This window comes from Denticeps clupeoides, chromosome 1, assembly GCF_900700375.1.
Source record: "Denticeps clupeoides chromosome 1, fDenClu1.1, whole genome shotgun sequence".
Taxonomy (NCBI): Eukaryota; Metazoa; Chordata; class Actinopteri; order Clupeiformes; family Denticipitidae; genus Denticeps; species Denticeps clupeoides.
Window position 1 is genome coordinate 17914657 of NC_041707.1, and position 22132 is coordinate 17936788.

The following is a 22132-nucleotide window of genomic DNA, read 5'->3' on the forward strand; positions in this document are numbered from 1 at the left end:
TTGCCTTCTGACTTCTTAGTTCTACCAAAAAAAAGATGCTGCTTCCCTCCTAATGGACCAAAAGCGTGCTAACACCCTGCCTTTCCTGAGCTGTTTCGCATTATCGTGCAGCAAAATATCATCAGCATCGACTTCTCTGAGGAATTCTCGATGCGATGCTGGTAGGAAGAAGATGCCCTGAGAAAAATGATCATTTGCATCATTGTATTCATCACCTCAGCATGCTCGTCTGACAGGGAGACACTGAGGACAGATTGGTGAATGATGCAATGGTAAGATGTGAGTTCAGGATTGTCTTCTTTCAGTCTCGCTACAGCTCCTTTCTCTCTCCCTATCATAGCAGGGGCTCCATCTGTGGTTATTAAAATCACTTTTTTGGCTATAGTCCTCTCTCTGTTAACAGCTCCTTAATGTCCATGTAGATGTCTTCTGGTCTGAAGTGAGATGAGCCCTAAAAGATCTTCACAGAATTCTGTGGTCTGTGTTGAAATACCAGACAGACTAACAGTTGAGCATCATTACACAAGTTAGTGGACTCATCCACAGATAAACCTTCACATGGTGCCGTACACTGGGGCAGTGGTGGCCAAGCGGTTGAGGAAGTGGACACGTAATCAGTAGGTTGACGGTTTGAATCCCGATCCGCCAAGGTGCCACTGAGGTGCCACTGAGCAAAGCACCATCCCCACACACTGCTCCCCGGGTGCCTGTCATGGCTGCCCACTTCTCACTCAAGGTGATGAGTTAAATGCAGAGGACAAATTTGTGTGCACTGTGTGCTGTGATGCTGTGTATAACATATGACAATCACTTCACTTTCTTTCTTCTTCTTTACACATGGCTTCATCTAGCTGGTTTAGCACATCCTGAGACAGTGTTTCCCTTTTCTTTGTGGCAGAAGATGCTAACAACAGTATCTGCTTTATTTTATCTCAAAGCTCTTGTTTTCCATCAAGTAACGTTACTGACAACCTCTCAATCAGTAAATGGCTTTTTTGTGTTGACCCAAAATCCAAGCAGCTCAGAGGGAACACACATGAGAACATTGTGGGGCAGTGAATGTGTGACTCGGGATCCCTTTGGGCTGGTCGTATTGGATTCTGAGACTGCTTATTTTTGGTGATATTACCTCACATTTTATTGGGAATGTTTCCATTATGTCTCATAATGGCGTTTCACATTGGCACTTTTAATAAGAGCCACATTTTCTGAACAGATGAGGCTTGTAAGAATAAATGTATTTATCATGAACATGGACATTTCCATACAATATAAAAAGGGTTTCAAAGTTTTGAGCCACTAAAATCTGATTTATTTAGGGTAAAAGAGCACATGTACAACACTGTTTTCACTGTAGAATTCACCTGGGAACTTTGCTGTAATGCACATAGGTTTATTTTTTTAAGTAAATGTGACGCTTTATGCCAACAGTGTTGCTCACTTGCTAGAACTGTCATTGTTATTTACATGTCTGCATTTGGAACTGTAGATGGCTGCCAATTTGTATTTTAATAAATAAGCAGTTTCAATTTGGGCATTTTGATGTTTATGCGCCAGAGCAAAAGGGTGGATAATGTCACTATATTTGATGGGAATATGATACCGTATTAGATGGGTATATGATAAGGTGTTCCGTTGCAGCTACTGCACAGCACATCCGAGCAACAGTTGAAATTCGGGGCTTGGGCTGCAGTTGTAAACAGTTGTAGTGCGAGTGGGTGGAGATGTAAAGAGTTTTGGAATAGGACAGTTGTCTCTTTTTTTGTCATGCAGGGCAGGTTGTAGATAGGGAGGCGGTGGTGAGTCAGGGTGGGTGCAGAGCAGCAATCTTAATCACTGGTGTCGTGGTTCTCCTTGAGGAGGGTGTGCCAGCGTTCAATCTTCTTGTCTTTCTTCTTCAGACACTCGTACCAATGCTTCAGACGCTCTCCTTTAGCAGAGATGCCCAGCTGGCAACCTCCTGTCAAGGGGTTGAAGGCATTGAAAAAGATGTGTTTGATAAACATGTTCATCTCCTTCTATGTTATTCAGTATTAACAGACACTGAGGAATTACATTTCTGAGAATATTTTTCATATGCTTACAGTTATCCTTACTTTACATTCTCTCTATCACTACTAAATGATACATTTGTGGCTGGTTCTTTGGTCAAGATGGAGCATTCATTTTGTTTTATTTAGCCTATGCAAAATGTCTGTTTGGGACATTTTCTGGAGAAATAAAATGTCGTAGTCCCAAATAAATACCACTCTGTTGAAAGCAGGATTTCACATAAATATGTGACAAGCTCATGCTGGGTACATAAGTAAATGTTTATTTAAAATGTATTTAATGCATAAATGTTCTTGATAATGTACTGTAAATGATATAGATTTATTGCCTTTTACAAAAAAGGAAAAATAGAAAGTGCTGTTATTTTATATTTTCAGATCATCTTGTGTAGCTTAAGCTTTGTTAACCTTTTAAGAATATAGTAAAATATCATTATAGCAACCTGATCATCATAAAAACACAGAGACAAAAAAACAGCAATTCAAATAAAAGCAGTTAGAGAAAAGAACATGTGTGAATGCCATGTCTATATGTACTCAATAATTGTCAAGTGGGGGTCAAGCAGGTCAGCCAATTAAAAAGAAGCAATGAGTGCTGCCTCTGTTCTCAACAATGTAGTCATTAGATTTGCCAATGTCGTAGTCCCAAACTGAAATGTCCAGTGTCTTCTTTGCCAGATCTGCATGTTTAATTTCATAGCTAAACTCCTGTAAAATAGCCACATGTAGGCCTCATTAATTAAATAAATTTCATATATTTACATTTATTTAAATAAATACATTTATAAAAAACATACATCAATGGCAGCTTCTAACCTCATTAAACTCAGGGTTCAAGGTCTTCTTCTTGATCTGTGTCTTATTCTTAGCCTTCTTTCCCATGTCAGGCTTCAGGCACCTGAATATAGAAGCACAGGCAGCAAATGATAAATTATGACAAAAGCATATTAAGTTACCTTAAATTGTTATTTACTGGATTCATTTAGGTTTTTGCAAGATAATCGATCTTATATCGAGAGAACTTTCAAAGCTCAGCCTTATTCTCAAGCAATTTAAAAATTTGCCCACCAGGAACATTGTTGCACCAATTGTCTATGTTTGGCTAGGAATGAGGCCAACAGTGCGTCTCTCTGTTACTGCAGAAGCTATTTTGCTTAGATAAAAGAGGAACACTCCCTGTGTGATGCAGGTAAAATCATTGATATGAAAAAAGCTATTAATGTACTCACATTCATCAATACATGTGTTAGGATGCATTAATGAAAGTGTAAATGCATGTAAGAGTGGATAAATGAGCATGATAACTCACATTTTGACGAAGGGGTCTGAATACCCATTTGCCTCCATAGCAGCAAGGTGAACAACCCCAACAATGAGCTGACTCAGCTGAGAGTTGTACGTCAGAGAGATTAGGATCCGGCCCCTCTCCTCCACATCTGCTCCATCTTTTACAGACTGATAAATAGAAAAAAGAAAGGAAGAATGTTTTTTTTTTTTACTGTATAATACCTGTATATATATATATCATTCATTTATTCTCCTCGTACCTCATCCTCATAAAGAGCAATGCCTCGTGCTCCACCAGCTGTAGCAGTTCTCTTTGTCTGAGAGAGACAGTATGAGAGTTATGAAAGGTAAAGTGGGTAAACGGGTTATCTCATTCATTTTCATAGTAGATGCTCCATATGCATGTATTTCATTTGACTTGTTTCAAATCTATATTTTGGTTATGGGTCTCAACTAGGCCTGTCCCAAACGATTATTTTCTAAATGATTCATCTAGTGATTATTTTTTTGGTGCATCGATGAATCTAACGTTTCCTTTTTCCTAATCAGTTGGATTAAGTAATCCCACATTAATTGACTAATATAGCTATTTATAAATTCTAAATTTGCAGCAATGCAATTGATGATGTCGACAGGTGAGGACAGCTCTAGTCTCAACACAAACATGAAAAAATAAAATATATTCAATACATATACAGTATGTATTCATGGTTGGCGCGTGACCTGACACCTCCAAGGCTGTGGAGTTTTCATGCTTCCCCCTGTTTTGACGCTGGATTCCTTCAGATTCTCCCAGAATCCCCAGTAACAGCCATGACCCTGAGTAACAGCACTACACGGTTAAGGAAAGTGTGTTCATGAAGTCAGTGCTTGTGTGTTTGTGTGTTCTTGTACATTTGAAAGTTTTAGCTTTACTGTTGTGAGCTTAGTGGGTACCTTCTGAGGTTTAAAGGTATGGCTAGTTTGCATATAATTCACTATCTGTTGGCTGTGTGTAGTGGTGACTCACAGGAATCACTCTTTCCAGACAGACATTGAAGTTCTTCTTCTGGTTCATCTTCAGCTTCTTAAGGGCGACTCGGGTTTCTCCGATGAACTCGTTATGTCCAAACTTGTCCTCATCGCACACAGACAGCCTGCAGTGGAGACATTTGGGATACAGTCAGCCCCACCCCACACCTCCTGTCACCTGGTGCCAATGAGGTGCTATTGAGCAAAGGACAACAACTACAACAACAACATTTATTTCTTATATAGCCCAAAATCACATACAGTATGTCTCAATGGGCTTTGACAGGCCCTACAGTTGACACCTACCACACTTGACCCTTCTGCACACAAGGAAAAACTCCACAAAAAAAAAACTCTAGGAGAGAGAAAAAAAAAAGAAAGGAAGAAACCTTGGGAAGGAGTGATACAGAGAGGGACCCCCTTCCAGGGTAGAGTGAGCCAGCAAATGGTGTCAGTGCAGGGTTATCTAAAGTGAAGTGATTGTCACATCTGATACACAGCAGCACAGCACACGATGCACACAGTGAAATTTGTCCTTTGCATTTAACCCATCACCCTGAGTGAGCAGCCATGACAAGCGCCCAGGGAGCAGTGTGTGGGGACGGTGCTTTGCTCAGTGGCACCTCAGTGGCACCTTGGCGGATCAGGAATCGAACCAGCAACCTTCTGATTGCAGGGCTGCTTCCTTAACCGCTAGGCCACCACTGTTGGGGATGATATAATAATAAGTCCTACAGTTGTAGGGTTGGAGAAGTCCAGAATGTAGTCCAGTGTCATGGTCTAGATTACGTGTCCATAATGATGTTACTGGTCCACTTGAAGATCCTTGAAGCGGTGGTGGTGGCTGTGGTGACCCTCTGGTTTGTTTCATGGTATGTCCTTGTTTAGCAGTTGTCAGGAAGTGAAGTGAAATGAGGGTCTAGGATTTTAACAAAAAGCCAGAGAAAACAGATAGGTTTTGAGATTGGATTTAAACACTGAGATAGTGTCTGAGTCCCGGACACTGACAGGCAGGCCGTTCCACTACTGCGGAGCTCTACAGGAGAAGGATCTGCTCCCAGCTGTGACCTTCTGTACTTTTGGTACCAGTAGTGACCCCCGCACCCATTGATCGAAGGGGGCGTGGCGGTTCGTAAAGAACCAAAAGTTCCCTCAGGTATTGCGGGGCGGGACCATTTAGAGCTTTATAGGTCAAAAGTAGGATTTTGTAGTCAATCCTAAATTTGATGGGTAACCAGTGCAGTGATTGTAAGACTGGGGTGATGTGGTCAAATTTCCTAGTTCTAGTTAGAACTCTGGCTGCAGCATTCTGAACTAGCTAGAGTTTACTCATGCACCTACTAGAGCATCCAGACAGTAATGCATTGCAGTAATCTAACCTTGATGTAATAAATGCATGGACCAACTTTTCTGCATCATGCATTGAAATGATATTTCTTATTTTTGCAATATTTCTAAGGTGAAAGAATGCTATCCTAGTGACATTATCTACGTGCAAATTGAATGAGAGACCTGCATCAATGATGACACCTAGATCCTTTACTTCAATACTTGGTGAGATAGAAAGGCTATCCAGGGTTATGATGTAGTCAGCCATCTTATGCCTGGCTGCTTGAGGCCCAAGTACAAGCGCTTCTGTCCTGTCAGGGTTTAACAGGAGATCTGGCATTGCTGACAGATACAGCTGTGTGTCGTCAGCATAGCAATGAAAGCTAATACCGTGTTTGCGGATGACGTCACCTAAAGGTAACATGTATAGCGAAAAAAGTAACGGACAGAACCTTGTGGAACACCAAACTCTACTTTACTATGTGAAGACGAAACACCATTGATGTCCACAAACTGATATCGGTTGGTCAAATATGATCTGAACCATTCAAGGGCTGTTCCCTTAATCCCAACTAAATTCGCTAACCTGGCAAGGAGAATAGCGTGATCAATAGTGTCAAACGCTGCACTCAGATCAAGCAGGACAAGCAGCGAGATGCGTCCCTGATCAGAGGCCAACAGCAGGTCACTTTAACCAGCGCTGTCTCAGTGCTATGATGAGATCTAAATCCCGATTGATATACTTCATGGATATTGTTACAGTCTAGGCATGTGCTCAGCTGCTGGGCTACGACTTTTTCCAAGATTTTTGATATAAACGGGAGGTTGGATATCGGTCTATAATTTGATTGCGATCAAGATCAGGCTTTTTAATCAGGGGTCTAATGACTGCTACCTTGAACGAACTTGGTACGTGGCCGATACTAAGCGACGAGTTAACAATTTTGAGGGTAGAATTTATAATATCGGGTGTTATTTGCTACAAATTCGTTTTGTTTTAACCAAGTTTCGGTCAGGCACAGCACATCGAACCCCTGATCTGTAATAATTTCATTGACAATTAGCGTTTTAGGTGTGAGAGATCTAACATTTAATAATCCTATTATTAAATCGGGGGTGCTGGTGGTACGTTCAGAAGGAGTGATAGTAACGGGTAGTATGTTCCTGAAACAGACACCCCGCCCAGCCCGTGGAACAGACACAGTGTCAGCATATTATTGAGTTTTATTATTAATGTTTCTTGTAGAATCTCTTGTTTTAATAGAGCGAGGTAAAGACACAGTGACAATATTGTACACGCTGGGTGGCGACTCTACGCAAATGGCAGACACTCGGTTTAGCCGGTCTGTCTGCTGCCTGGTCTCGGCTCTGGCGAGTCAGTTTTGTTTTTTGGTTCTAAGACTATGAGCTAAATTTTTAAGACAACTGAGTGGCGCCCGCCCAGTTGGGGTGGATGCCGTCTCGCCCAAAAAGACCAGGCTTCCCCCTAAATGTTGGCCAGTTATTAATAAAACCCACTTTATTTTTTGGACACCACTCCGACAACCAGCGATTTATGTAGAGGAGCAGCTACAGATCTCGTCGCTACGCCGAAACTGCGGTAGCCGGACGTCGTAGCGCCGACGTGAATCGCTATACTGGAGTACCTGCGGTTACAGGGTTTTATTCGCTGGTGCCGCTATCCTCACGTTTCTAACTATAGAGTCGCCAATGACGAGAGCCGGTGGACTGTAGGACCCAGCGGATGCCTCGCTGAGGGGGGAGAAGCGGTTCTGAACGCGGACCGGTGTGTGGTGCCCAGGTGGTGGGGGAGCTTGGCGGGAAGCTCGCTTGCGTGATTTACGCCGAGCCGTCAGCCAAGTGCCCTGCTGTCCGGAGGGCGCTACTGGTACCGGCGCCGGGGTAGACAAACTCACCGGCTGAAAGGAGTCAATTAAGACTTCTGTTTCCCTAATTAAATATAAATTTCGGATGCGCTCCTCTAGCTCGGCTATTTTCTCCGTCATTTCAACTAGTCTCCTACACTTCCCACAGGTGAAATCCTCACTACTGACCGAGTTCGTCAAGCTGTACATTTCACACACTGCACATGGGATTAGCGAGGGAGCCATAACTTACGTTTTTGGTGAATTTGCGTGAGGACCTTCCCCACACACTGCTCCCCGGGAGCCTGTCATGGCTGCCCACTGCTCACCAAGGGTGATGGTTAAAAGCTGAGGACGCATTTCGTTGTGTCACCGTGTGCTCTGCTGCATTGTTTCACAATGACAATCATCACTTCACTTTCAATTTCGGTGGATGAAGAAACAGATAAAACTATTCTGCATGTACCTTGTACCCTCCTTCCCCAAAGCACTTATCACACCCTGCACTGCACCTCACCCTGTAAGATCATCTAAACTCTTCTCTGCTTTGGCGTCTACAGTGGGAACAGACCATGGGATATTGCAGGTTTTCTTTGTTAATAAATCAGACAAAATGTAAACAATTCTGTATTATCTGTCAGTATGGGGTGCTGTGTGTACATTAATTAGGAAAAAAATACTTTTATTTTAGCAAATGGTTGCAATATAACAAAGAGTGAAAAATTTAAGAGGGTCTGAATACTTTCCGTACCCTCTGTAGGTGGTGGAATGAACTTCCCCTAGATGTTCAAACAGTGACTGGGGGCTTTAAACAAAGGCTAAACACCCATTAAAAAGTCTTCCTTTTTGTTCTTATTCTACATGCTATATATGGAAAAAAAAGTTTGACTGATGATATGTTTAGACCAGATTTAGACCAGATTTTCACTGATAGTGAATGCCATCACAGCACCTGTCAAATGCTGTAAATATAATGTAAATTTCCTAAACAGCCCTGCGTTGAGTCCCCACGTCCACCAGGTGGCACCAAATGCAGCCTCTGTCACTCTCTTTCTCCCTCAGGACTGGTTAACTGTAGTTACCTTGCTGGCTCCAGGCAGCAGGTGCAGTTTGATGTAGGGGTCAGCCAGACCATTGGAGTCCATCGGCTTCAGACCCTGCAGATGGAGCACCAGTTTAAATTAGGCAACAAATAGACTGCAAGTTTGATCCTGACACATTGTTTGATTAGCATATACGTAATTTATATATTCAAGTATGGGACAATGAAGCAGTATCTTGTGAAGACATTCACTTTGTCTTCTGGTAACACGTAAGGTGTGAAGATGTGCCCGCTCTACTGTAATGCTGCGGTCCTCCTGGAGAACTAGGTGTCGGCTTTCAGCATCTGTGTTCGGCCCCAAGTCACTTTCAGCTGCTTCAGAGTTAGGTAATTAGGGCCCCTTAAGAGCAGGGTAGCGCCCACACTCGCCTTCACTCGAGATTGTGTAATGCTGCGTGTTTCCTTTTTGGTTTGTATGTGCTTTTTCAGGCACATATTTCTGTTTACATTATTAAAACCCATTTATGTTAACATGGCACGGACTGGTATCTTCATCCCTCAAAGATGTGGCATGACATTTACAATCTATTAATAATTTATAATCTATAAATCTACAATTATTTAATGAGATCAATATATAAAGTATATCCCACAGCAGTGATGGCACAAAATGGGTTCAATAAACAAACAAACAAACAAATAAACTAATAAACTAATGTCATAGTAAACATAAGAATGTATGCTTTTTGCATGAATATTGTTCCTGCTCTCTTACTTTTCCTCTAATGATGTTGCAGTGAAGGCTGCTGTTGTCCTGGTCATACAGAAGGCTGAACTCCAGAGCTCCCAAAGTGGCTGAAAGAAGCACAGAGATGATCCAAAACATTTACAATGGAAAACACAATGGGAGTTCCATGGTGTGTCAAATCTACTCGAACTTTATATGTATTGGAAATCCAGTTTAACCCTTGTGTTGTGTTAGAAAGCTGTAACACCTGTGGTGTTAGCGGGTCAATTTGGACTCATGATTTAAAAATGCTTGAAAATGCTTAAAATCACCAGTTTTCCTTCAAATTTTGGTTTTCAGCTAATTGCTGGCTTAGTATGTAGTCATATAAATGGAACCAGTGTGTGAATAGTTTTTTAGTTGGCTCCACACACACAGTATTTTAAAATATACCACTCGTTTTTGATTGCAAAAACTGTTTAAATTCACTAAATATATTTCTTTTTCTTATAGAATGAGTAATAATAAACTATAAATATGTTATAAACTAATATTAGAGTACACCTACCAAAAATGTTTAATTTTTTTTTTTTTTATTATTTAAAATAATTAATAATAGTGACATCTTTGGTGTTTCGGGACAAAACGAACCCACATAGATAAATGGTAGGATAAAGACAAGAAGTCAAAAACAATTTTCCATAACCCAAGTCTTGTCTCCCTGTTGTCAAAACGTAGCACACTTGATAATGCATGAAAGGACTGAAGCAATATTGTGGCACGAAAATAGGGCGTCCTGACTCACTATGCCATAAGCTGCCCGTAGCTTCATTACAGGATCTGTATACCCTCGCAAGAAGCAACAGTCCCATGTAGGCATTGAGCTGTGTTTTGTCCATCTCTGTCCAGCTATCACCAAACACTCTTCTTCCTTCCATGTTGGTCATCTCAAGTAGGATATTCTGAATAGGTCGTGAAAAGTACAGTTCAAATGCTGTCTTGGGCGTGTGACACCACGTATCTAGTAGGCCCTGGAGTCATTCTGAGGATGTTCTCTGTTGGTGCCCTGGATTGGGTTTGAAGAGGGCTTGATAACCATGAAATGTCACCTTTTCTGGACTTGAAAACCTCTTTTTGATCATCTGTGACATCTGGGTCCTCCTCATTGGATGTTTGGTCTTGTTCAGGGTCATACTGAACGTCATCCTCATCCACAGACACATCCTCCTCAGCTTCACTTTGCCCTCTATCCTCAGGATCACCATCATTACCAAAGATATGATCTAGTGCCTCATGAACAGTATACCTTTTGCTCATGTTGTCTGATGCTCCTACAGAATTCAACTGATACTATCCCACTCTTTATATGTGCCAATGTTTATAAACAATAAATCAATATGCTGCGAGAAGGTTTGAGTTCACATGGGGGGGTGGTGTATGTGCACCTGTATGCATGTGTTTCTGAATGTCTCTGTCTGTGCCTGTGCATGTGAAAGAGGCCTGTGTGTGTGTGTGTGTTTATGCGTGTGTTGGTGATATGGGCCATAACTGTGCACATTGGGCCATACTTGATCCTCAGAGCAACCCATAGATTTAAGTGATGACGGGTCATTTTGGACCCGTAACACCACATATGTAACTTTTTTTTTTTTTTGAGACCTTTAGAATTTAAGAAAATTGTGAAAATTGATTTACTGCATTTAAATAAGTGTGTCTGAGGATTAGGTGAAGTCTCATTCCAGGACAAAAAAGGAAAGTGTACTTTTTACACAGTGTCACGGGTGGGCTGGCATGAAGGAGGACGCATTCGCAGGACAGGGGTTTAATCCAAACTTCACAAGACAGGGGAACATCTACACGCACAATGACCCGACGGCGAACAGACACGAACAGGATAGCTTTATACAATTATATAAATATACACCAGGTGAACACGATCAGGGAACATTACATTACACGAACATGAAACTCCGGTCCAGACTACGGATCCGGAGTAACCCCTGCCGTTCCGGATCATGACACACAGTCACAACAGAAGGGTTAATAAGAGCAAAAATAGGCCACTGTGTTAACACCGAAAGTCAATTACAAAAGAGTCACTAAAGGAAAACTAGATTACAGCAATGGGACAGACCCTAATCAGAAAACAATCATTTAGGGCATAAAATAACACAAGTCACATTACATCACAGCTAAAACTATTTCCAAATATCTGTTTAAGAATACATTTCTAATAAAATACCTATTTACTGCCTCTGTCAGGAAAAAATGTCATTATATTCTAATTCTAATTTTATTTGTCACATACATAATCATACTGTCAAGTCCATGACGAGGCAGGTGTACGGAGAGGAGGACGAAGAGTGACGAGAAGACGAGGAATGAAGGACGCAATCACCTGACATCACGAAACCGGGGTTTAATGGCACAAGACAGGGGAGACATCCGAGACGTTGACACTGGTGAACATGGAACATAACTTTAAAGACCTGACGGAGAACAGAAACGAACAGGGCAGCTTTATACAATTAACACAGGTGAAAACGATTAGGGAAGATTTCACATGACAACAGTGAAACTCCGGTCCGGAACGTGACACATACATGGTATGATATGCAGTGAAATGCTTTAGCGACTGCTACAGACCACAGTATTGCAAGTATACAATGAAACAAATATTACAAACATAACCAAATATTACACTTTTATGTCTTTAACATTAAACATAAAATATATGTAACAGGTAGGGTGAAGGTGTGCAAATGAGTGTACATTTTCACTTAGGGGCGTACTCACTTTTGTTGCAAGCAGTTTGGACATTATAGTCTGTGTGTTTAGTTATTTTGAGGGTGGAGCAAACTGACAAGCTGTACATTGTTTACTTTACATTTACAGCGTCACATCTTCAGTGTTGTACCAAGGAAAGATATAATAAAATATTTTGATATTCAAACCGCAAACTTCTGATAATGGATCCCAGCAACACTGTAACTTCCAGTCACCCTCCTCACTTCAATGAGGAAGTGGGGTTTGTGACAGCTGTCAATCACCAATATGTTTACCTCAGATCTTTTGTTACATTATTATAGTTCAATTCCTCTTCTACATTACAATTTCAATTATATTGAATTCATAGATGATCACACTGGATTAAAGATTCCATTGACGTATTTAATTCACATTTAGTCAGTGGTGCAGGTAGCCCAGTGGGTTTGTTGTAACTGTAATATTTTGGGTCAAATCAGTGGAGGGCTATATTTAGGGTTCGACAGAATTGTTCCAATGTTCATAAGAAATCATAGAGCATACAATTCTACAAAAAGTCTTATGTTAATATGCTAAAGTATATGATTGCATTTATCATTACATAAGAATTATCACTTGTGGAAAAAGTACTGAAAATGTAAAAGTGTCTTTACCTTGCATAAAACAGCACTTTTATTCTACTTTTAGGTGGTATAAATGTACAAACTGTGTTCAGACCACCCCATAAAACATTTTGAGCACAGTTGGCCACAGAAGCACCAAATTCTGAATTGTATGGTACAATAAAAAGAGAAAAGAAAACCCAAAGTATCCAAAACTGTGAAAATGTTCAACAACTCCTTATTAACAAGCTTCTTGTTTTTCCTACATCAAAGATTAATATACAGATTAATATATTTGCTGGTCTTAAGCTCATCATTCGCTGATGACCACATTGTTGTGTCTGTAGGGTGTCATATTAAAAAATACAGTCCTGCTTTATGTTACATAAGGGAACATAATTGCATATTTTCTTTGAATAACTTCTGTTTAAAGAGAAGTAGCACTGTGTCAAGACAATAATATATAACATAACCATATAACCATGGTTTATCTAAGATGCAAGCAATTTTGTTAATGCATTTGAACAAACGCTGATCAAATATTGATTTATCTCAACCGTGCAACAAATTGTGCAACAATGACAGAAATACAGTCATGTTCTCCATCTGCAGACTTTTGCTTGTAGGAGATCATTCCTTAGTTTACAGAGTTGGGAGAGACCAACACCCAGTTCTTCTAGCACATGTCCACATATCAACATGAAGATTATGGACACTTTCACTTTTTAGACAGCATTATGTGTGTAATTTACACTTTTTAAATAGTACCTTCCTGAACACATTCTGTTGGGTACTGCTGTATAACAGGTCGTGTGTAAATGGTACAGTAAGTGCTGGCAGAGGTGATATAAGAATAAGAGTCAGTAAGCAAAGTTGATTTTTGAAAAAATTATCTCATCTTTTACAAACGCTCAGTCAGGTTGTGGTCATAGGGTAAGCAATACATTAAAACAATGCAACACAATGAAGAACTCAAAGAAGAAAATTATAATGATTTTTATTGCCAACATTCAAAAATGTAAATATTTGTAAAAGCTGAAAGCACGTCACTATATCATAACAAAATATGATAAACAAATGAAATAAAAGAAGAAACTGTGACTGCTGCTATATAAAGGACAGAAAAAAGGGGAAACCCACCAACACTCTAGAGTTAACTTATCTTCCAAACATCAAAGTCCAAAAGAAGACAATAAAGTCATAACGGTGGCTCTGAAACAGCTTTTTACAAGACATATAGCAGCAGTAGCCCACCACACCAAGAAAAGATCTGCTGATGTGTAGCAGACTGCTATGAGCAGGAGGAAGTAGAGCAGGAAGAGTAGAACTGCATTTGTCACAAACCTGACCCCCCAATCAACATTTTCATTAAGACAAATAATCACCATATTAATTCATTAAAAGTAAAGTGATCATGGGTGGCACGACTGAGGGCTGATGGGAGAAGGAAGCACACAGATGGTACATCTGGGAAAGGGGAGTCATTTAGTAACACAAAATAAAGAACGGCACAACGGATGAAAACGGATGGATCAGGACTGCATAATCTGCCGCATGGACATCTGCTGTGATGGACCCGTGGCCCTGGGACATCATACTACCCTCCTCTCAAGGGTGCAGCTCTGATGGCAGCGACAACCACAGGGGCTCCGGGACTGTTGTAGTTGGTGGTCCTCCCTGGCACTGAAGGACCCGGAACCTCCGGATGCTGTCCTGTCATGTGACATAGCAGCGGCTCCTGCTCCACGGGACACCTGACATATGTCTGGTGTGTCTGTGTTCTCCTGCAGGGCACTGGCTGATCAGACACTGCAGGCTGTGGCGTGAGTGTGGTGGACACCCGGAAAAAGCTCTACCGGCCCGCTTAGAGTGGTTGAAGTACAGGGAGCAGTCATAGGATGCTGAAGATGGCATGGCACGACTGCAGTGACCAGGCAGAGTGCAGGATGCTGCGCTACTGACGATGGTGGGCGTGCAATGGTGGTAGTAGGCGACCCCTGTGGACTCCTCTCGAGTGGTGGTGGTAGGCGTGAGCAGGGAGGAGGAGGGGGTGATGTTCTCTGCTGTGGGCTGGAGTGCTGATACAGTGCTGTTGCCTGCGGGGGGACATCAGTGCAGAAGGAGAATGAGTTTACGATTAACGCAGGAGAGGCGGGGTTACCTCAAAGCAGGACCAACATCGCAGCATCTGGCTGGCAACAATCCATCGCATGCTTTGTCCAGCACTCCACCGGATCGCAAAACTCCTCCTCGCTCTCACCATCTTCATGCACCAGGAAGTCATGTGGGCCCACACCACACTGGTGACAATTCAGGAAGGGCACTGTGGGAGGTACAGACCCTACACTGTCCAGACACCAGCTTGCGTTGTCCTCACTCTCGTTGCTGTCTGTGTCATCCGCATCAACAGGGAGGCTTCACAGCAGGACGCAGAGGTCCTCGCCCGACATCTCGAACATGGTGGGGGGTGCATCCTCCATGCCCACACCGATTCCTCGCCACTATCATTTAGGGGTGGGGGAAAAAAATCGATACAGCATAGTATCGCGATATTTTGCATGGTGATATTGTATCGATACAGGGACACCAAATATCGATATTTTATACACAAATTTAAATAAACAAATCAAACTGTTAGTACAATGATTAAAGCAATACATTTTTTTACTCCACGGGTGGTGCTGTTGGGCGTTTCTTTAGTGAGGTCAGCAAAGGTGAGAGTCAGCGTGTGGGATTAATTCGGTAAAACAAAAATGGAGGCAGAGAAAGAGATTAGGAAAGCGCCCGTCCGTGTTTAAGTCAAACGTCTGGATGTATTTTGGATTTTTTGACAAGGATGGGACAAAAAAGATGGATAGACACACACGATTTGCAAGGAGTGTCGTATGAAAGTAAAGTATTCTGGAAATATTACGAACATTTACATTTACATTTACAGCATTTATCAGACGCCCTTATCCAGAGCAACTTACAATCAGTAGTTACAGGGACAGTCTCCCTGGAGCAATTTAGGGTTAAGTGTCTTGCTCAGGGACACAATGGTAGTAAGTGGGATTCGAACCCGGGTCTTCTGGTTCATAGGCGAGTGTGTTACCCACTAGGCTACTACCACCCACATGAGGGCTCATCTCACCCGCCACCATCCTGAGATATTGTTAACTTTTTGCAATTTATACTGTTCAAAGTACCTGTAATTCTATGTCAGTAACAGTTTGTCAGCAATAAAAATGATGAAAGTGAATGACTAAAGACTATTTTGTAAGATTAAATGTATTTTGACAAAGTTTACCTTTATGGACATAATTTGCAGTTGGAAAAAAACGTGATTATCACAATATATCGTATCGCAATACTTAGCATATCGCAGAATGTTTAAAATCGCAATAATATTGTATCGTGAGTTAAATATCGTGATAATATCGTATCGTGGGGTCTCTGGTGATTCCCACCTCTACTATCATTGGCCTCCTAGTCGCTCTGCCAACTCAACTGCAGATTGTGCCACTTCCAGGAGAGCCAAAACAAAGGAAACAGGATACAAATGGAAACTAACTCACAGGCGTGAGGCACTAGGCCAGGAACATAAACAAACACAATGTCCACATTAATGCAGCAACGATGTCTGCATGCTGCTTCACAGGTTTTATGAAGTCCTGATACATTGGTGTCAACTGGGATGGATCAGGACTTCATAAAAAGCTGTGACGGCCCCATGGCCCCGGTACGTCACAATGGGAGCTCATATATAATCCAGTGACTGCTCTGTAAAAGACAAATCACAAATTCCTGTTCATGAAGAGCATTTTTATATTACATGTATTATATTATTTACAGTAATGTATTTTATGTCATATAATATGATGTCATTATATAATAAAGAACAGACAAGAGACAGACAAACAGACAGATAAAAATGAAAAACAACAATGTTTAGGGCAAACCAATTATTTAACCCAGGCCAGGATTCGAACCCGGTATTTCCACCACGAAGGTGAATGTGTTACCAATACACCACCAGGGTTTTTGGTTTGGTTTACCAATTCATACTGGTTCACAGAACAACCAGTAGATTGACTAAATTTAGCTGCCAATTTAAACTAATTATAACTCAATTTTGGCTTGGAAAGCAGTGAATGTTTAAAAAATGATAGGATAAAAGGATTTAAGAGGGAAGAGTGGAATTGTTTTAGAATAAGTTAATTTTGTGGAATGGGTAAAATTGCAAAAAGAGTAGAGGAAAGAACAGAAAGAGTGTAATGTTAATGCTAGCATGCTAAAATTTAAAAATGCTAACTGGGCCTGGCCACAATGCGTCACATGAAATCAGATGAGGTTTGGAGCATGTTCAAAAAATAAACATGTACGGAGGATGAATAGCAGAGATGGAAAGAAAAAAAGGAGGAGTGGAGAAGAAGGAATTAAGAGAAAGAGGTTAAATGCGGTTGAATTGGTTTAAACTGGTGAATAGTTGAAATGTGTGGTGGTTGAAAGGCTGAAAGTGTTATCATTGTTGCTCTGTAAAATGGACTAATAATAATAAGAAGAAGAAAGAATAGAAAAAGAAAGATTTGGGTTTTTCCAAGCCTAAATTGGAAATAATGTTTTGAATGTATTGAGTGTGGGAAACCGGAGTACCCGGAGAAAAACCCACGTGAACACGGGCAGTGTGCGCAAACTCCACACAGAAAGAACCCGGGCCAGGACTAGAACCCAGTTTCTTTCTATAAGGCAGCAGCTCCAAGCACTGTACTACCGTGTCACTAGAACAGAACACGTAAACAAAAAGACATCATATCAATTACATCACATATTACTAAATAACTATTACAAGCCTAGCTTACCTCTCACATACTTACCTATTACTTGGGACAAATTTAAGGGTAGTGCCAGTGGTCAGCCAGTCTGCTGCAGATCCTGGACGCCTCTTCTTGCTGTCGCTGGGCCTCTCTCTTCATGTCTTCTCGCTCTGATATGATGCTGGACGATGTGAGGCGAGAAGGCGGTTGCCTCCCAGATGAAAAGCACACAGCACTTGGTGGATTCGACTTTTCCATCTTTGTGCTGAAGAGACAGACCAGGGGGGTAACTTAATAACTATTATAAGATAACTTACTACATATAACTATAACTACCTCACTTGCTACATACTACGTACTAACTAGTACAACCTATCTTACTTAATATAACTTAATAACTATTACTACTTACCTAACTAGATACTACCTATTAGTATCTAACGTACTACATATAACTTAATAACTATTACAACCTAACTTAATACATTTTACTAAACAACTATTACAAACCTAAATTACTACATATTACCTAACTTACCTCTCACTTTCTTCCCCATTAATTAGGCCAAACGTAAGGGTAGTGCCAGCGGTCAGCCAGTACGCTGCAGTCTATCCCATTACGAGTGATCCTGGACGCTCTTCTTGCTGCTGCTGAGCTTCTCTCTTCATGTCTTCTCGCTCTCCCAGATGAAAAGCACCACAGCATGGGTGGATTTGTCTTTCTCCATCTGATTAACAGTAACATGTAAGACAAGATAACTTAATGACAATCAAGCTTAATGACAAAAAAATGACTTAAAAAATGATTGATATCATTAATTTGTGCAAGAAAACACCACAAAACACATGTGAAGTTTTACCCCAGTCGGCTCGTCCAGGTCCGAGCGCCCGTCGATTACACAGCAGCAGGACGCTGGAACTGGGTCTGGACCGATCGTTGTCCTCTTGCTGCTGTTGATTCCTGCATGTCTGGTTCTCCTTGCTGCAGAACTGGGTGGAAATCAGCTTTTCCATCCGACTGCTGTAGAGACAGACCAACTTACTACATATAACTAAATAACTATTATTCCTAACTACTACATACTATTATTATCTAACTTATTACATATAGCTTAATAACTATTATGGCCTAACTTACTACATATCTCCTAACTTATCCTCTCACTTTCCTTCCCCATTAATTAGGCCAAACGTAAGGGTAGTGCCAGCGGTCAGCCAGTACGCTGCAGTCTATCCCATTACGAGTGATCCTGGCCGCCTCTTCTCGCTGCTGCTGAGCTTCTCTCTTCTTGTCTTCTCGCTCTGATATCGTGCTGGCGATAGGAGGCGAGAAGGTGGTTTCCTCCCAGATGGAAAGCACACAGGTGGATTCGGCTTTTCCATCTGAGCACTGAAGAGACGAACCAGCTTGTCCCGGGGCAGCTGGGTCCAGGTGGTGGTGGGGTCTGGCTGCGTCCCGGTGGCCTTCATGCCTGCCTCTGGTGAACTGGTCACAGCGGTGACAGGCAGAGCAGCATGGTGGATGTTCCCAGGCGGGGGTCTTCTGTAAGGGACAGCTCCGTCTTGTCTCTGCCTGACAAGGTTGCCTGGACTGGTCCTCCTGCTGCAGTGTAGGGGAGAGGCGCTTGGCTGCGGTGCCTGTCAGGGGCAGCTTCGTCATCACCGGCCTTGGGGTGTCGCTGGGGCTTCCTGGCTGCAGGGTGTCGTTCCAACTTCTTCGCCCTTTTTGATGGTTGGGGCATTGGCTCAATCAAAATAGCCAAACCTTCAACAGAGACAAGATTTACCACGAGTGTAAAATCTACCAACAGTAACGTGTAAGACTTAACAAGATAACTGGGAATTATCGCTTGTTAAAATTGTCGTTTACTTTAAATCTGAGCTGATTCTGAAATCTTTACATTAAGTATAATGCATGTTGGGATGGAAAACAGTGATTACTTGAATAAAAATAATCAGGTTGTCTTTTGCACATTTGTGAGGCTTCTTTTCTAGGTGTACTAAAAAACATTATTAATTTAAATTATTATATGCTGGCCACTACTGACAAAATCAATTGGCTTTTGATAGGAGATAACAATCTTCTTAAACCCACATTATCGTCACCACCATCAGATATTTATAAAAAGCAATAAAATCAGGCAACTAAAGAGTCAACTACATTCCTGAGGACCCATTTTCAAACATTCAGCTCTAGTGCAGGGTTCCTGTAAGGTCGCTTTTTCTCTTAAACTTGTTCATAATTTTGGACACAGCTACTTTCACAACCATAACATGTCAACACTGTCTGTTTTTAAAAAATATATATTAGATTAGATAATGACATTAATGTATACTGTTAAAGAAGAGGTCTGGCAAACTATATTTATAATGTGAACAACTTATGCATATCATGTGAAAGACTAGGTTTTTGTCCCCAGCGTCAGTCGTCACTACTGTCAGGTTTGGTGTGTGTTACAATCAATTGACATGGGCAAAAATCTCCAAAATTTGACAGTGGTGACAAAAATCTCCAAATGGTCCTCAGCAGAGTATAGAATACTCTCACTAGAATATAACTGTTGATCACAATATTAAAAAAAAATATCATTAATTAAAACACCACAAAAACACATGAAGTTTTACCCTCAGTCGGTTTCGTCCAGGTCCGAGCGCCCAGTAGATACGCAGCAGCAGGACGCTGAACTGGGTCTGGGCCGACCGCTGTCCTGTTGCTGCTGTTGGTTCCTGGATGTCCCGGTCCTCCTCGCTGCTCCCTCGTGATCCTGGCCGCCTCTTCTCGCTGCTGCTGAGCTTCTCTCTTCATGTCCTTCTCGCTCTGCTATCCTGCTGGTCGACATGAGGCGAGAAGGCGGTTTCCTCCCAGATGGAAAGCACACAGGTGGATTCGGCTTTTCCATCTGAGCACTGAAGAGACGGACCAGCTTGTCCCGGGGCAGCTGGGTCCAGGTGGTGGTCGGGTCTGGCTGAGTCCCGGTGGCCTTCATGCCTGCCTCTGGTGAACTGGTCACAGCGGTGACAGGCAGAGGCAGCATGGTGGATGTTCCAGGCTGGGGTCTTCTGTAAGGACAGCTTGTCTGGTTCCTCCTGGACAAGCTGTCTGGTCTGGTCCTCTTGGCTGCAGTGTAGGGAGAGGCGGCTTGGCTACAGTACGCCTCAGGGGCAGCTTGGTCAACGTGTTGACCTGTGACGTTCCGGCCTTGGGGTATCGCTGGGGCTTTCCTGGCTGCAGGGTATTGCTGCACCTTCTTCGCCCTTTTTGCTGGTAGGGGCATTGGCTCAATCAAAATAGCCAAACCTTCAACAGAGACAATAACAAGATTTACCACGAGTGTAAATCTACAATAGTAACATGTAAGACTTAGTTAACAAGATTACTGGAATTATTGCTTGTTTACTTAAAACTGTGCTGATTCTGAAATCTTCACAATCACCTCACTTTCACAAAACTCAACTGAAAGGGATCAGTGGTTTTTATCATTAATCAAGAAAACACAAAAAACATGCGAAGTTTTACCCTCAGTCGGTTTAGTCCAGGCCCGAGCACCCAGTAGATACGCAGCCGCGCACCGCTGAACTGGGTCTGGGCCGACTGTCGTCTTCCTGCTGTCGATTCCTGGATGTCCGGGTCCTCCTCGCTGCTCTGTCATGGTCTCCATCCGGATGAATATCGTAATCTGCTAACTTTGATCAGCTTCTATCTCTGTTTAAATTAAAACACAAACACAATGACGTCACTGGCCGGAGCACGTCGCTTTTTTTAAGTTCTTTAGTCACCACGTGATTTGTAGTGAGAGTACATCTAGAAACCCTGAATTCACCTTCCTGAGCAGTAAAAGTACACGGGCAAACACAGCAAACGACAGCCACACAACCAGACTACGAAATGATTTTATTTCATGTACTACTCGCTCACTACACCAAGTAGCTTCTCCCCGTTTTTCAAAATTGTGAAGGTGAAGCTGCCAAATATGCAAATTTACCGCGAATTAGCAGAAATACATAAATAAACGAGGATATCTGTGTGAATAGTCGTCTGAGAGTCTGTTGCTGCGAGTATAAACCTATTCGCTCTGGAAAGAGAAGCTAAACCGATGTCGGCTGGATAAACGGAGACTATTTTAATTAGTAAAACATGGCGCCGGTCCCGCACTGAAGGGTTAGAGGTCACAAACCAGCCGGTCCACGCAAAAATAACATTTTAACATTGTACTCCCTACTCACCAAAAACGATGTCGCTCCTCTCGGTCGCTTTACAGCTCTGAGAATCAACAAACTCCGTTTCCATGACAACGACGTTCTCGTCCGACGCGACGTGCGGCGCAGCGCGAATCTAACATTAAACACGGAGGCGCTTATAAAACGCGACGGCGATTTTAAATAAAGCAAATAAGGATTTTATGTTAATTTGGTAATTTGATCAAGCTTCATTAAAGGAGTAATAAGAAGTAATACATGCAGTTAAATACTAAACCAGTAATAAATAAACTTGTTGTAAAGTCCAGTTTTTAGAACAACTCAGTCGCCCAGTAATTGCTAGACAGGGTAGAATGCTATTTCGACTCGTGCACGCAGTGTTTCCTTCATAATGACATTTATTTTGATCAGGAAAATGTGATGGCCACCTCACTCACTTCGGCCTGTACAGGTAAGCTC

At 41.9% G+C, this 22132-nt stretch overlaps 1 protein-coding gene across 1 annotated transcript; it reads right to left on the minus strand.

The window, feature by feature from the left end:
* Positions 1-1538: 1538 nt before the first annotated feature.
* On the minus strand, positions 1539-15160 carry LOC114798589 (rabphilin-3A-like). Its single transcript, XM_028994433.1, has 13 exons — positions 15124-15160; positions 14941-15069; positions 14537-14776; positions 10422-10643; positions 9361-9440; positions 8626-8700; positions 4528-4544; positions 4348-4474; positions 3599-3655; positions 3361-3506; positions 2868-2949; positions 2651-2759; positions 1539-1960 (listed from the first exon to the last, which is right to left on the minus strand). Exons 1-13 carry the CDS (start codon positions 15158-15160, stop codon positions 1830-1832), a joined length of 1452 nt encoding a protein of 483 aa, XP_028850266.1. The 3' UTR covers positions 1539-1829.
* Positions 15161-22132: the final 6972 nt, after the last annotated feature.

What these genes read in the sequence shown, in the direction of transcription:
- LOC114798589 (XM_028994433.1), bottom strand. Translation starts at nt 15,160, where the DNA reads ATGGAGGATGCACCCCCCACCATGTTCGAGATGTCGG. An exon ending in CTTCCTGGTGCATGAAGATG is followed by an intron (nt 14,777 to 14,940) that starts GTGAGAGCGAGG and finishes GTCCCCCCGCAG; the next exon opens with GCAACAGCACTGTATCAGCA. An exon ending in GGTTTTCAAGTCCAGAAAAG is followed by an intron (nt 9,441 to 10,421) that starts GTGACATTTCAT and finishes TGCTTCTTTCAG; the next exon opens with CCACTTTGGGAGCTCTGGAG.